This window comes from Echiichthys vipera, assembly GCF_963691815.1.
Source record: "Echiichthys vipera genome assembly, chromosome: 4".
NCBI classification, from domain to species: domain Eukaryota; kingdom Metazoa; phylum Chordata; class Actinopteri; order Perciformes; family Trachinidae; genus Echiichthys; species Echiichthys vipera.
This window is the reverse complement of record NC_139829.1, coordinates 20909781-20925275: the sequence shown is the minus strand read 5'-3', so window position 1 is coordinate 20925275 and position 15495 is coordinate 20909781. Positions and strand designations below refer to the sequence as shown.

Genomic DNA, 15495 nt, shown 5'->3' with positions numbered 1-15495 from the left:
CAGGCTGAATCCAATATTGCTTTGTTTGTGAAATGTTACAACGTTGTCACAGCGACCTGCCAACACGGCGATTCAATGTATTCAGACCGTGTATGGCTCGTTAAAGTTTCTCTCATGAACAAAAGCAAGTTTAGTGTCGTCCTCAGGGAAGTGTGTGTCTGTGTGTGTGCGCGTGTGCGTGTGCGTGCGTGTCTGTGTGTCTGTGTGTGTGTGTGTGTGTGATAGCTGCTCAGTGTCTCAGCACCATAAGTGTCCATATTAAGGGTCCAGTGGACTCTCAGTGGTCTGTCCTTCAAGTCATTGAGAGCCTTTATCGATCAGCCAGGAAATGTCTCCAGTCCTGCAAACCCCAGAAAAACAGCTGTGAGACACTCACACATACATACACACTCGCACATACATATTTAGCAAGTCCATTGTTCTCAATATGAGTGAAATGGAAAATAGAAAAAGCTCATATTTGTCCGTACTTGCCAAGCCGCGCTAACATCCTTCAAATTTTAAGTTTGCATTAAATGAAAGACACAAGAGGCATGAGGAACACTAGAGTCAAATCAGACCAATAACATAGTGATAAAACAGGCAGAAATGTATGGAATAACAATAAAGTGATAGAGGTACAGCAACATATCAGTGTGGTAACACTTATTGTTACAGGTCCAGTTTGCTAATGACATACAAATGTAATAATGAAGGAACAGACGAGTGAATTACTTTGAAATGTTCCTGCAAACGATCATTTGATTGAAATTCTAGAAACGACTCCATAACAATTATTTCCTGTTTTAATCAGTAAACAGTGTGACTCACTGCCGAACAAGCACTTCATTTTTAAATTCACTTTATTTTAATCCTCCCTCCCATTTTAGCATTTATTAGCATTATACCGATGGTTTCCACTTAAACATACTATAATGTAAGTGTGAGGATATTTTTAAATGTTTATTAACAAAGTGCTTGACAATTGTTGTCAAATTCATCAATAAACACTTGAAAAATATCTGTGTATGACGACGTTATACTGTTTGCTTCCATAAATTAGTGGGCACCTAACATAGAGTCTAAGAACTTTGTCTGCAGTTTTCCCTGTAATTTGTACTAAATTACATCGTTTTTCCCAGGAAACATCCACCAAAATCATGACAAAATTACTGTATGTAAAACATAAAATCAATAAAGTCACTGTGTTAATTAAGCAAAAATAACAACTGGTGTTACTTTTCTGTAGTACTCAATAAGCCATGGTGTTTTAATACTTCCCATGTGATTGAAGTCAGAGTGATAATAACATTTGTCATGTTTTTCTTCACAGTAAAACCTGAGAAACCTAAAGAACATAACAGCTATTGTAACCAGGGCCAGATTTAAGACTTACTCCACATCTCGTTTCTTAATCGTCTTTCCGGATCCTAAGACCTCTGCCACTCGGGATACAATGGGGTCATAGTTCATGCTGGCAACAGCAACTACCTCCTCACTCCTATAGATGGACCAGAGGAGGAAACAATGAGAAACTAGACGAGGAGACATACATCAGGACTAAAATAAGCTCATAAATACAGAAAGAAGATAACACAAATAGTCATCTACCTCTACAACATTAATTTCTTTGAGATTGTTGTGAAAATTAAAATATACCTGGTGTAAAACGCCACAAATCTCAGTTCATCCAGATCTCCTTGTATAATGACATCATCAAATCCGTCCCCATAACCTTAACAAACAGAAGATAATACACATATTTGTGTATTTGTCAACAAGACAAATACATAAAGCATAAAGAAAAACATTCCAATTCAGCCTCTCAGTTTAACATCTCAGCTAGATGGCAAGATGCGTTAACCTCTCTCTCTCTTCCAGCATGTCTGCTTCATAACAACACTCTTGAAATTAAAGATAGATATCTACCTGCATAGCGTATGGTCTTCCCAAACATGGCTGACCAAAAGTAAGGCACAGTTTTGATCTCAGCGGCTCTGCCCATCATACTGAGAGCTGCCACCCTTCCTGTCAGTCAGGTTGAAAACAAGAAACATTAACAATCTCGTAAATCATCATCACAGTAAATTACAAGACAGCACAAACACACTTACCGTGCACATGAGCCATTTGCCAATGAGGGATGTTCACCTTCTTGTTGTTGCGTGACGGAAAAGGGAACACCACCACATCTCCCCCGGCAAAGACCCCGTCAGCATTCGTCTGCATCATCTAGCAAAAAGTTTAGAGGAGTTAAAGCTGCAGTCGGCAAGTCTGGCAGATCGAGTTGAGTTTACAACTCTCACGCCTCTCCCCCACTACCACCGAGCTCCTCCGCTCCCTCCCATCGAGTGCTTGTCAGTGCACGTGCACCAGATTCCTGCTAACGCGCCCGCCTCTTCTCTCATTGATAAACAGCATGAAGTAAACGCTACATGGAGGTAGGCTGGCTAACTTACTGAAAGATAGAAATTGCTAACTTAATTTAGCGTAGGCCTGGCTCGAGTACCCTAACCCTAACCCCTGGGGGGTCTGTGGCGTGTGCAAGAACTCGGCTCTCACACAGCCCTACACTGCTAAGATGACACGGGACCGGTCCATTTTTGCAAAACAAACAACAGGCTCTAGGTGTACGTAGAGGCACGATTTTTTTCTAAAACCTGATGATTTATGTTGTTCTATCGGAGCATAGTGTCACTTTCAGTAAATATGATCAAAAAAATGTTGACGACTGCAGCTTTAATAAACAACACGGGAAAAAACACTTTCACTCAGGCTTCATACTTTTTTGCAAAATACCTTGTTGACAGTGATGAAGCCCCTTGAGTCCATGTGGATGCCACTCTGTTTCAGGAAGCCTGTTGCAGGAATACTTCCTGAGACACATGAGAGAAAAACAAGCTAAATATGGAGCTGCTGCTGTTCATCAAAAGGGAGTTTCATTATTTGCTGTGGTTACAAGTCACTGCAGACGACGAGGACAGATTTAAAAGAAGGTACATTTTGCATAATCTTTGACATCACCTGCTCCGATGACGCACACGTCTGCCCGCAGGACTTTTCCACTCTTCAGTACCACCTCTTTCAGCTGTGTGAACATGACAAATAAAATGTCCACACCATCTACTGAATATGCAACATGTTAACAGCTTTCACACTTGGATTCATGATATTACTCTTAAAACCCTAAAACCCTTTTTCTGACCACCTCTTACTTTGAGTGCTGGTGTCTTACATACACAACGTTCTGCCAGCATTTGAGCTTCTTATTCTTAATCTACAGCTCACTGAGGAAACTACTGAGTGTTTAGTGCAAGATACAGTAAAAGGGAGTTATTTTTTTTTTTGTTTAAATCAACATCCGACTAATGTGTGGGGCTGTTTGTCGACACTCCTGATGAAGAAGTCCTTTCTTTGTTAAACTCTTAGTAAACAATGGATGGCTTCTTTTATAAATGTAAGTTTAGTTGCTCGTTTAGAGAAACACTTTTGCACCACATTTTTAGGCCTTTTAAGGGAACATATGCTAATTTCATCTTCAAGTTGTATTTTGGGGATTCTACTAGAACATGTTTAGATGCTTTAATGTTCAAAAAAACACATTATTTTTATAATACCCTCTGTCTGAAACGCTCAGTTTTAGCGCTTGTCTCTTTAAGACCCCCTCCTGAAAATCTCATTCTGCTCTGAATGGTCAGCGTTTCCAGGTCCTACAAATCTGTGACATCACAACAGTACTGAAGTCCTGATGGCTTGTTTAAAGTCACAGTTTCTGAATATGGGCTCTACTTTCAAAATATTTATATATCCCCTCAAACTGTGTTATAATAATAAATAAGACACAGAAATCTCACATTTTACAAGGGACCTTTAAAGTTTACACAGTAATTTCATGTTGGCTAATATTCAGGCGTTTCTTATCCGACTCATCTTCATCATGGGTTGGAGCATCATGTCATGCTGTTTCTCTCACTTTCTGAATACCTGTCCATGATGGCCAATCATCTCTGACACCTCGTTCAGCATGTAGAACTTCACCCTGTTTACCTCGAACAGCTGCAGAGGACACAACGCACCACAAACACAGTAACCATTGGGCCTTGTGGTTACTTAAGTAGCCGAAACATCTGATCTGCATTTTAACTAGTGGTATTGTTTCCCTTCCCCTAGAGAGTAACGATGATAGTATTCTGGAGGTGTTTCCTGTTGATTCCCTACCTTCATTATGACTTTTCCTACTTTCTCCCCGAGAGCTTGCTTAAAGGGGACCGTCTCGATCCCGATGACAGAGACTGAGTGGGCCTTATCAGTTAGAGCTGCAGCCACCTCCATACCTGCCAGAACAACAGATAAATAGTAAACATTTCATATATGTAGTAATCAATGCAAAATGTTACAGTAAGAGTAAAAACATGAATAAATAAGTGTCGTTAGTATATGCCCCTTGATTAAAATTCTGTTGTGTTCTGTGTTGTGTTCTGTGTGTCCTGTCTGGATGTGATATGATGTGTTTTAATGTAACCCTTTTATAGCAGATTTTGCACATTTCTGCAAAAAAAAAATAGACAAAGTATTTCTATTCTATCCAACAAATGTCTTATTACTTAAAATGACTGAGCGTACAAGATGGTTTATCTGTTGTTCCTCCTTTAATTTATATCCTCTTTCCACTTTGGTTTTATTTTCATTTTCATTTCAGACAACTTTCCTTTTATCTCTATATTCATACATGCTGGATATAGATTAGTCAAACGTAAGGGGTTGTTTAAAACAATGGAGCAGATTTAGGGTAAATCCTTGTCTCTGATTGGTTGTGAATCCAAAATTGCTGGATGATGGGGGCAGCAGGCTCAGCAGAGTACTCCAGATGCTCCTCTCCTCAGCAATGCCTGCCAGCTCCTCCCGGGGGACCCCAAGGCGTTCACAGGCCAGATAAAATGAATTATGTCTCCAGTGTGTTCTGGGTCAACCCCAGGGCCTTCTCCCCGTTGGACCCGCCTGGGAAACCTCTAACGGGAGGCGCCCAGGAGGCATCCTGATCAGATGCCTGAACCGTCTCAACTGGCCCCTTTTGACGTAAAGGAGCAGCAGCTCTACTTTGAGCTCCCTCCAGATGTCAGAGCTCCTCATATTCCTTTTCAGAACAGTGCTCTTTTCACCAAAGCGATCCAGTATGATGCCTGCATTAATGCTGATGACGTACCACACTGCCTGTCCATCTCACATTTTACCCTCACTCAAGAGCAAGTACCCAAGATACTTCAACTGCTTTGCTTAGGGCCGTAGCTCACTCCCAACTCCCATTTTCCAGCAGTGAACCATGTCCTCAGACTTTGAGGTACTCACTCACAAAAACCCGGCTGAAAACTGCCCCAGTGCATGCTGGAGGTCACATTCCGATGAACCCAACAGACCCACATCGTCTGCAAAGAGCAGGGACACATTATGAGGTTCCCAAACACTCTCCTCCTGGCTGCGCATTGAGATCATGTCCAGTAAAATCATAAACAGAACAGGTGACAAGGGACAACCCTGGCGGAGGCCAAGACCCACAGCGAACATGCTTGACTTTGTGCAGAGTATAAGAACACAGCTCTCACTTTGGTTATACAAGGACCGGATGGCATGTAGCAAAGACCCCGGTACCCCATATTCCCGCTGTACCCCCTACAGAACTCCCTGGGGGACAAGGTTGTAAGCCGTCTCCAGGTCCACAAAGCACATGTAGACTGGATGGGAAAACTCCCAAGACCCCTCCCAGAAGCCCTGCTGCTACAGAGGTGGTCCATTGTTCCACAGCCAGGACATCGTCCGCATTGCTCCTCCTGGATCAGAGGTTTGATGATTGGTCGGAGCCTCCTTTCCAGCACCATGCTATAAACTTTCCCTGGGAGGCTGAGCAGAGTGATACCGCGATCATTGGAGAACTCCTTTCAGTCCCCCCCTTTTCTTAAAATGGGAACCACCACACTGGACTGCCACTCGTCAGGCACTGTCCTCGATCTCCATGAGACACTGAAGAGATGTGTCAGCCAAGACAGCCCAACAACGTCCAGACCCTTAAGTAAGTCTTGAGTAGGTTTTATAAATACGAGCCCAGATTTCATGGTGACACTTTACTTACTCACTTTCTAGTTTTTTTTCCCTTTTGTTTCCCTTATCTTAAAAGAGCTATACTTGAATACTGCAAAAAGTAAGCTTGGATTGCCTCCACGCAGCTCACAGACCGTTCTTCAGTTCGTGAAATACCGACATTTTTTCACGGCCACATACACTAAAATGCATGCACAGCAGGGCCGGCTTTCAAAATATCATATTGATGATCTGAATGTTGAGTACAGGTCCTTTAAACAGCACAAAGGAGAAGAATGTGTTTATAAAGGTTCCTTTTACTCACCAACAAATGATGTCCCCACAATCACAGCATTCTTGTTGTTGGCCAGCCTCGCTATGCTGTTGGCGTCCTCGGGCGTCCTGAGGTGAAACACGTTCCTGACATCCTTGCCTTTGTAGATCATTGGTTTGGGACTTTCAAGTAGGAAGTGAAAGCAATGTGATGTCACTTCTAGTCAGTCTCAGCTGCTTAGTTATCGTGAGAAATAAAAGTATTTTCCTTACTTGCTTCCTGTAGCAATAAAGAGTTTCCTATACTCCATCCTCAAGCCATCTTCAAAGGTCACAGATCGCGTTTTCACATCTATCGCCACAGCCTAAAGCACACGACAGGATCATACAGGTTTATGCACTGGAGTTTTATGGTAATTGCCAAAGATTGATCTAGATCTAATTCATTCATTGACTGATCTCAAGTCACCAACTCTCACCTCTTTTTCTGTGAGCAGTTCAATGTCATGTTCCCGTAGGAAGTCCACAGAGCGCAATCTCAGCTGCTCCGCTGTGCTGTCTAAGGACTAAGGGTCAGCAGGTTAGTGCTGAGTGCATCAATAAAAATAATCACAATAAATTAAACAAAAATCCCTGAATCCAAAAGCAATCCATAAACTGTAAGCAGCTGATTAAAAAGCATTTCATGGCTATGGAAAGTCACATCATTTTTTATTTAGTTATGTCTTTTTACTTCGGCACCGACGACATCAAGTCAACTTCCTTTAAGTGTTTGTTGCTCTGAAGTGTAGCTGTTCCTCAAAGAGCTCCTATTTCAGCACCCCTGCAGTGTGTTACGTAACTTCTTGGCAACGTTCAGTTCTGTCTTAGTTTATCTGTTTAGGGTCTGTGTACAAACCTTACTCAGTTTAGGCCTGTCATATGGAGGATGTCTGTCCATGGTGCACATGACAATGCGGTCGGTGAAGCCCTCCTGCCTCAGTGTCTCTGCACACACCAGACCTGCTGGACCTGTGGATTAGTTCACCATAAAACAGGAGAATAATATTTACCTAATATATAAACAATGGAGGGAGATGCTTCTAATAAGAGTCAAACTAGAGCTTTGATTCTCTGCCCGAACCTGATTGGGGCCGACCAGACGGGTCAACTTACATGAATAGATGAAAGAGCAGTTGAAATTCTGTTTTTTAATCGGGCTCAGGCCCAAAACAGCTGCTCTGGTTCAGACTCAGGTCAGGTTTGGACAGAAACTATTCAGGTTCATGTCAGGCCGATCATAGCTCTGAGTTGAATAAGCTGTATTCTTGTTGTTCGAGGGACATAAATACACTGACCTGAGCCGATGATAAGAACATGGCTGAAGCCAGTGCTGGAGTTAATGACTGCTGCGCATCGGGCCATGGGCTTTGACCTTTTCTGTGACTGCAGGGCCTAGAAATGTTTAAAAGAGAAAAGATCTCAGCTCAATCAGGTGGTCAGTTTATTTTCTTGCATAAATCCTCTACATTCTTTCTCTTGTTACCTGCTTGTTTGCACGAATGATCACCTTGTCCTTTTCAACTCTGACCTGGAGCAAACAGACATGAGCGATGTGTACACTTTTTGATGGTGCTTAGAGACATGATAAGGCAGGGAATGTGTTAAGAGACAGCACCAGTGGGGAAGGTCACCTGGAAGATTGGCAAGCTGTCCAGCCCAGGGAAGTCCTCGAGGTCTCCTGTTGCAATGTTGAAACAAGCACCGTGCCAAGGACAGCGCACATGTCCTTTTGACAACACACCTGGAAGGACAGAAAATGACAAATTGACATTTTATTGTCCAGCCCTCACCACAGGGACTTCCTGGTTGATCCAATAAGGAAGTGCCAAAAACTGTAGTTCTCTGAGTGTCCACTAGGAGTAGTTTGCACAATAGAGCAGTTTCTCATTGACCCCCAAGTTAAACAGGCAATAATTAAACCTATTTAAGGCCTGGTACAAAAAAACATTCTAGTCTGTACGGTTAGGTCATATCTCCATGACAACACTGTCTGGGGAATTTTGGATACTTGTAATTTATAAGTCGTAACCTTTATTAGGCCAACCATGAATCCTGCATTTTCTGTGTGAAACTGTATAACACAGCCTGCTATCTGTTACCTCATCCCACAACCTGAAATGATTGTCCTGCTTGTACATCACTGAATGATAATGAGTGTGACTACAGCACGACATGCGATAACTCCAGAAGAGACAGAGGCATTGTGTGGCCCATGCATCTTGTTCTGTATAGATAGGAGATGACAAATCATTATTGCTTGCATGTGTGTTGGTGAAGAATGATGAGTCTGGAAAGTGCTCTGTTCCTTTCTGAAAACATCATCCAGCTGAGATCTTGTCTTTCGACCTTATCTGGGTTTTGTCTCCTCCTTAAAAGGAGAATCAGTGTAAGGGTTCGGGGTCTCTCCTTCTGATTCTTAGCCTTGTGCATGAAGCAGCTGGAGTGAACATTTTTCTCCGGAGAAATACTTTGACAATAAACCACGGAGTAAAGCTGATCCTGTTTTGTTTGATCCTTATTGACCAGATTCTTCCACAACAAAACTTCGGGGGGCGGATTTTTTTGTACCAGGCTATTTTTTATTTTCTTAGAGGTTAAAGTTTATGAATAATTAGGGGCGTGGCCTATTGAGTGACAGCTAGCTGCTGGCCCTCACTTCTCCTCTGAGGTTAGTTGTCATGATTAGCATGCTAACTCCGTCATCTTGACCTGGACTGAGGTTGTTCCTGTGGTCGTGTTTCCATAAGTGACAAGATGGTTTGCTCTTCGATCGACTGTACCAACAGATGGTTTAGGAACACAACGTGTTAGCTCTATTATGCTAATGCTAATTCAGCGTACCATCTATGACACATACACTAGATGCTAATCTGGAGCAGCGGGAGGATTCGGGCCGTGAGGGTTGGTGTTTTACAGTCTATGGGCATGGTACTGTGTTGAATATCAGTTTAAATCATAGATCATAAACGCTGGCAGCCTGCACTTGACTCCCGGAGCCGGTGTAATCTTCGCTAGAGACACGTGAAATAAAAAAAAAAAAGAATCTCAACATTGTCACATCAATGCTCTTTTTTGGTCAGAGGAAATGAGGCGGAGTCAAAATCTGACAAGATGGCGACTCCCAGAGGCGAGTACGACTGGATCAAGTTGAGAGAACGAACCCCGACGGGTATGCTACGTCCATTTTTTATACAATCTATGGTTACAATACCATAATACCTGAAGATGTATTACTCACCTTTGACCAGAGGTGCTCCGTAGTGTGGACACTTGTGGGCCATGGCGGAGAACTCCCCATGTTCTTTGATCAGCAAAGCTCTTCCACTTCCCAAGTCAACCTCTCGCATCCTGTCACACACACAAAAAAAACACGTTTTATTCCCTGTTTCAGGATTAAATTCTTCCAACAAAACACACAAAGACAATTTTGGCAGGTGAAACGACTTGGTAGAAAAACGTCACTGTGACAACACTGCAAGGATGCATCAGGACTACAGCTACAATATCTATCTAAGCTACACTCTGGAAGGAACAATGAGCCAAATTAATTAAAGGAACAGTTCACTTTGGATGAACGCCAAAGGAGGTTCATTTAGTCATTGAAGGGTACATATTATGCTAATTTTCAGGTTAATTCTTGCTTTTTATGTTTCTCTTTGAACATGATTAAGCTTTAATGTTTTAAAAAACACTTACATTTCTCATAGTGTCTGTCTAAATATACCTGTATTCACCCTCTGTCTGAAACACTCCGTTTTAGCAACTCTCTTTAAGACCCCTCCTGAAAAAGCCCAGTCTGCTCTGATTGGGCAGCCTTTCCGGGTCTTCCACATCTGCATTCTCGCCGTCTCTGCACCCGCCTGCACCCGTCTGCACCCGCCGTCTCTGCAACTGTACCGCGTCTAGGCGCTGTACGCTTGCCGGCCATGATCCGTTTGGGAGAGGTGGGCTTTTGTAAAGCACGTTTTACACATGTACGAGCACGAGCGTGCACACGTGTACAAGCACGAGCACGAGGCCTACGGCGGTTCTGACGTCATTTTAAGTGCGCCGGTTTGGACATAGAAAAACGAAGGACAGACCATGCGCGGACATTTAAAACAATGGCGGTGAAAGGTTCACGTTGGTGTGATGCGGAGGTGGAGTGTTTACTGCAGATTTGGTCGGATGAAAATATTCAAAAAGCTCCACTACTTACCTCCACATACATGTTTATGAGTATATGTGTACATTGTGGGTGTAAAGAGAAAACAAAAGTTGCATTTTTCATTTTCTTACTGTCCGTTTTCCAGATCTTTAACATGACATACGGAGGCCTCCACATAGTCCCGTGGTTTGTGATAGAGGGGGAGCGGGGTGGAGTCATCATCGGAGCCATGTCCCAGGGCCCCGTTAGGTCTGCAGTCAGCAAAGGGACTCGCTTTGCCATTAGGTGAAAGGCCGTCCACCTCTTTTTCTTTTTCCAGGAGAGAGAGTTCCACTTTAACTTCAACTGCACAACACAAACATGTCTGACTTAGAAAGTGTCTGAAGATGCAAGACTGAACACATGCAGCGCAATCACGATTGCAGTAAACTGATGCTGTGCAGCTTTAAATACACATTTATTTAAGTAATACTAACAGACTTTCACCCGTGGATTGCTCTATTATTCCTGATAACCGCCCTCTGTTATTGTATTACTACCCTTCACCATCGCTTTGGAGGAGTAATTTGCCTTTCAGCTGGGAGAGACGTCTACAACTTTGGGACAAATTGAGTCTGACATCTCAACAAATGAAACAAATGAAAGCAGGAAGCAGGTGAAGGGAGACGAGTGAAAGCCCAAAGTTGTCTTCTTTTCTTGTCCTTTCTACCTAACCACAGGCACCATTCAACTGTTCAACAGTCAATAGAAATCCAGATTTTCTAATTACTATCAAAATGCATCACACTTTGTCTTCTAAACAGCAGGAAATCACTCAAAGCACCAAAACGCTCCTATGCAGAGCAGTCAGAAACTTTTATACTGTTGCTATTCATACCAGATTTACCGGAGATATGGTGTGATTAACGAGATGGTTGGCCCAACATTTAGATAAATAAAACTAAATAGACTATAGACTTAATTGTCCACAAGATGACATTCTTTTCCACTTCACCATACTGTTTATGGGCAGCGTGCCGACAGATAATACACATATGGACAAACACAACAAGATAACATGTAGACAGATGTATGGCAGAGTGGGATCTAAATTAAAAACAAAAGACACATTCAATTAAATATTCACATAATGAGATAAAAGTATAGATTTGGACAGGATGCCTTAGTTATGAGATTTCTATAAAGGAAACTGACATAAACACAAAAAAACCTGGATACATTTTTAATTTAGCTGCTTAAGGAAATCAGATTATAACAGAGTGGAGTAAATGAATTGGGAGATATTGAGTTTTCTTTGAGGGCATCTGATGCGTTGCTGTTAGGTTTATATTTCTGAGCATTAAGAAACGGTTGTGTAACTCCTTTTTTCACTGCAGCAGGCTTTATCTGTTCGGCTGGAAAAATGTGCTGATCATCCGGTTCTTACACAGTAATCTGGCTGGAATTTTCTCCTGCTGAGCAAGTCTTAATTAAAATCAATGGAAAATCATAATAGTGAGCGCAATTGCAGGAGAAAAGAAAAAGAAAGCTTTCCACAGCGGACGAGGATCTCTAGATGATGCTGAAATATCTGCTGCTAAATGGGACATCACCAAACTGATGCTTCATTTCATCAGTAAAAAACTTAAAGAACATGTACCAAAATACTTCTACAGTGCTTTTATTTTGATCTTTTCGGTGTTTCTAGCTTTAACACAGACATTTATTTAGCTGTGAGTGAGCACAGGGCTTTTGCATCCTTCACTGTGGTTTCACAGTCTCCATAAAATGTCTGTTTCTTTATGCAAATGAGGAGGGCAATGAGCCATGTATAAAAGCTCCCCCTCCCTCGTACATCCTGTCATGGTACCAAATTACACACCCTCTCCCCAAATTATACTCAGTTATCATTTAAACTTCACACACTTCTTTTAATTCAATTTTAGATCTCATAATAGGCTACTTTTATATTCTCTCTGCAGAGTTAAATATATGATATTTTATTAATCTAACGCTTTTATTGTTTTTTTATTGTATGTATAAGTGACTTCAGCCCTGGATCCAGGAACATTCTTGTCGTGGTCATTGGAGGAACATTTTTTAGCCGGATAGTTAGTTCATTAACATAGTTCTAGTATTAAGCAGTGAATCTCTGTGGAGGTAGAGCTGGGTTGTGTCAAAGTGTTCTTGAGCAAGACACAGAACCCCAAGTTGCTCTCGCCACGATCGAACGTGTGTGAATGAGAGGCAAACTGTAAAGTGCTTTGTCCAGTAAAGTAGAAAGTTGCTGTATAAGTGCAGTCTATTTCACATAAACATATTAATCTTATGGGACTTAAAATATATTGAAACAGATTTTAACCCGAAAACCTCTAACATTCATGTGTTCTGCTTCACTTCTGTAACTCTGTTACTGATCTCTGATCTGACCCTCAGAGATAGCCTTATAGCCTTTATTCATGAGGTTTGATTTAATGTTTTATTTACTTTTTTTATTAGTCAAACCTGTCTATGTTCTACGGATAGCAGCTGCTTTAGAAATGATGTTCTCTAGAGAACATGCCATTGCACCCAGAAATATACGGTATAAAGCCAATAAGTAGAACTCTCTAAAACCTTTCCTCCTGTGTGAAAGATATTTAAATATGATATTTCTGTTAAGTTTAATTTGTTATCGATTGTTAGTATTCAGGAGACTAATTGAAGTCTGAAGCAGCAGATAAGTAGTCCCTCATCGTTCTCACTCCACCTCATGATTGAACAGGTGACTTGATCTCAAAGCCTTTGTGTCTCCATACATCTGCATGGAAAGTAGGTTAAGATAAGATAAGATATTCCTTTATTAGTCCCACAGTAGTAGCTCAGTCCATAGGTGACTTGGCTGGGAACCGTAGAGTTGCTGGTTCATGTCCCTGTGTGGACCATGTATGGAGCGTGGACTGGTGGCTGGAGAGGTGCCAGTTCATCTCCTGGGCACTGCCGAGGTGCTGTTGAGCAAGGCACCGAACCCCCAACTGCTCGGGGCGCTGGTCACTGGCAGCCCCCTCGCTCTAACATCTCTCCTCAATTGCATGTATAGGTCCTGGTTGTGCATGTGTGTATTTCGGGCTTGTGTGTGTAACATGTATGATAATAAGAGTGAAAATTGAATTTCCCTGTGTGGGATAAAAATAAAGTAATTCTTCTTCTTCTTCAAAAGGGAAATTTCCTTGCAGCAGCCAAGTGGATGGCAGACAATTAATAAGAAACAATAAATTGTGACAAGCAATATAAAAATATGAACAATATAAACACAGGGAAATATAAAATACAAGAGCCATAGGAAAAATACATACAATATTTTTAAATTTACACCATGGCACACAGGAAATATAAGTATTGCACATTGACTGAGATGGAAATCACTTGCAATTAAGCATGATAATCTCCAACTCATGCTAACACACACACACACACATACACACACATGCACACACACACACACACACACACACACACACACACACACACACACACACACACACACACACACACACACACACACAGTGTCGTATTTTCATATTCATGCCTCCGTATGTAATCCTCTTGACCAAAGATGCCACGAAGAGCATTAAAAATCCTCCCACACAGAAACACTACAGTGCAAACAGAGGAGGCTGGAGATGAGATGACACGTATAACAGAAGTTGGAGGCGGTAGGTAGCTTTCAAACAGAGCAAACCTAAATATATCTTTAAAAAACAACTGGGCTCTCTGGAAACAGTACAATATCCAAACGTGTGTCTGCAGCTAGATTCGCTGACATTGTAATGATACCCTGCATGAACTCAGTGGATTTGACGATTATCACTGTGTTATAACTATTTTTTCCTGAACTTCATCTTTACAACTTGACTGCCACATTATGAAACCTTTCTTTAAAATACATTTACAGTTGAAAATATTTGTAAGAGAAGCCACTTTTTTCTCTCTCGGCATTCTCTATTTCATTAAATACTCATCAGAATTTAACTTAAAGAATACTAATCCACCAACACACAAGACAGAAAATTTGGGCTGGACTATAATTCAATATTCTTGGGTCTTTACTATAATAATAATACCATAATATGATGTTACAGATGCAGCCAGTTCCCTCCCTTTTTCAAGCTAACTTCCAGCAGCTGAGAGTATCATGTTAATAATCTACACACGTCTGTTGTTCAAATGAAGAAAAAAAAGGAAGGTTAATAAAATTAGTTAATGCAAAATACAAAGACTTTGGTCTCATGTAATGCAACAGTTCTTGCTTCGAACGTCACTTTGATCATAGCATCTTGGTATCTAAGTGATTTTACTGACATTTCCACATCAATGAGTTGAAATATCATTAATACGAGATACATTTTAACCACATCCCACAGCTCTATACTGGAAATACTAAAAGCAGGATATCAGCTACACTGGTGGACAAAACAACACCTTACAATATTATTCAATCGAAATATAAACAACAGCACAAACAAACTACCATGGAGGTGTTTCAATGCATTTTGGACTTGATTTAACATTTATAATTTGTTGTATTTCTGATATTCTTGTTATTTTAAATAGAAACATCTCTTCTTCCTCACCCACACAAGCTGTTATTATGCTTGTTTGCTTGTCTGCTTGTTATTGAAATATTGAAACATGTTGGTTACCTGGTTTGGGTTTGGAGAAGCATCCTCCCATGGTGCGCCCAGGATTGAGGGACTCCCAGGGAGAGGGAGGGAGGGGGGGAGGAGGGAGGGGTGGTTGCGGTCAGATCCTGGGGCTTGGCTGCTTGGTAGGTAGGTAACGATAACACAGAGCTGTGCGCATGAGAACCTGCAAGTCAACGCTGGCCATCGCACACGTCAGCTCCTCCACATAATCTACATGGACAGAGATAAAGACATCGTCAACAGAACACACCAGACAGATCTGTGTCTCGCTGGTTGACATGAGAAGAAAAGATATGGTGTTATATGGGGTTTTATATG

General features: G+C 41.6%; 1 protein-coding gene across 1 annotated transcript; it reads right to left on the bottom strand.

Moving 5' to 3' along the window:
• Window positions 1–297: 297 nt before the first annotated feature.
• On the bottom strand, window positions 298–15205 carry aifm3 (AIF family member 3; the record flags this gene model as incomplete). Its single annotated transcript, XM_083913152.1, has 19 exons — window positions 298–340; window positions 1376–1480; window positions 1639–1714; window positions 1909–2007; window positions 2094–2211; window positions 2779–2855; window positions 3004–3067; window positions 3964–4035; window positions 4198–4313; window positions 6377–6507; window positions 6598–6689; window positions 6804–6890; window positions 7223–7329; window positions 7656–7758; window positions 7850–7894; window positions 7998–8107; window positions 9605–9714; window positions 10645–10858; window positions 15175–15205. 19 exons carry the CDS (start codon window positions 15203–15205, stop codon window positions 298–300), a joined length of 1800 nt encoding a protein of 599 aa, XP_083769278.1.
• Between the last annotated feature and the right edge of the window lie 290 nt (window positions 15206–15495).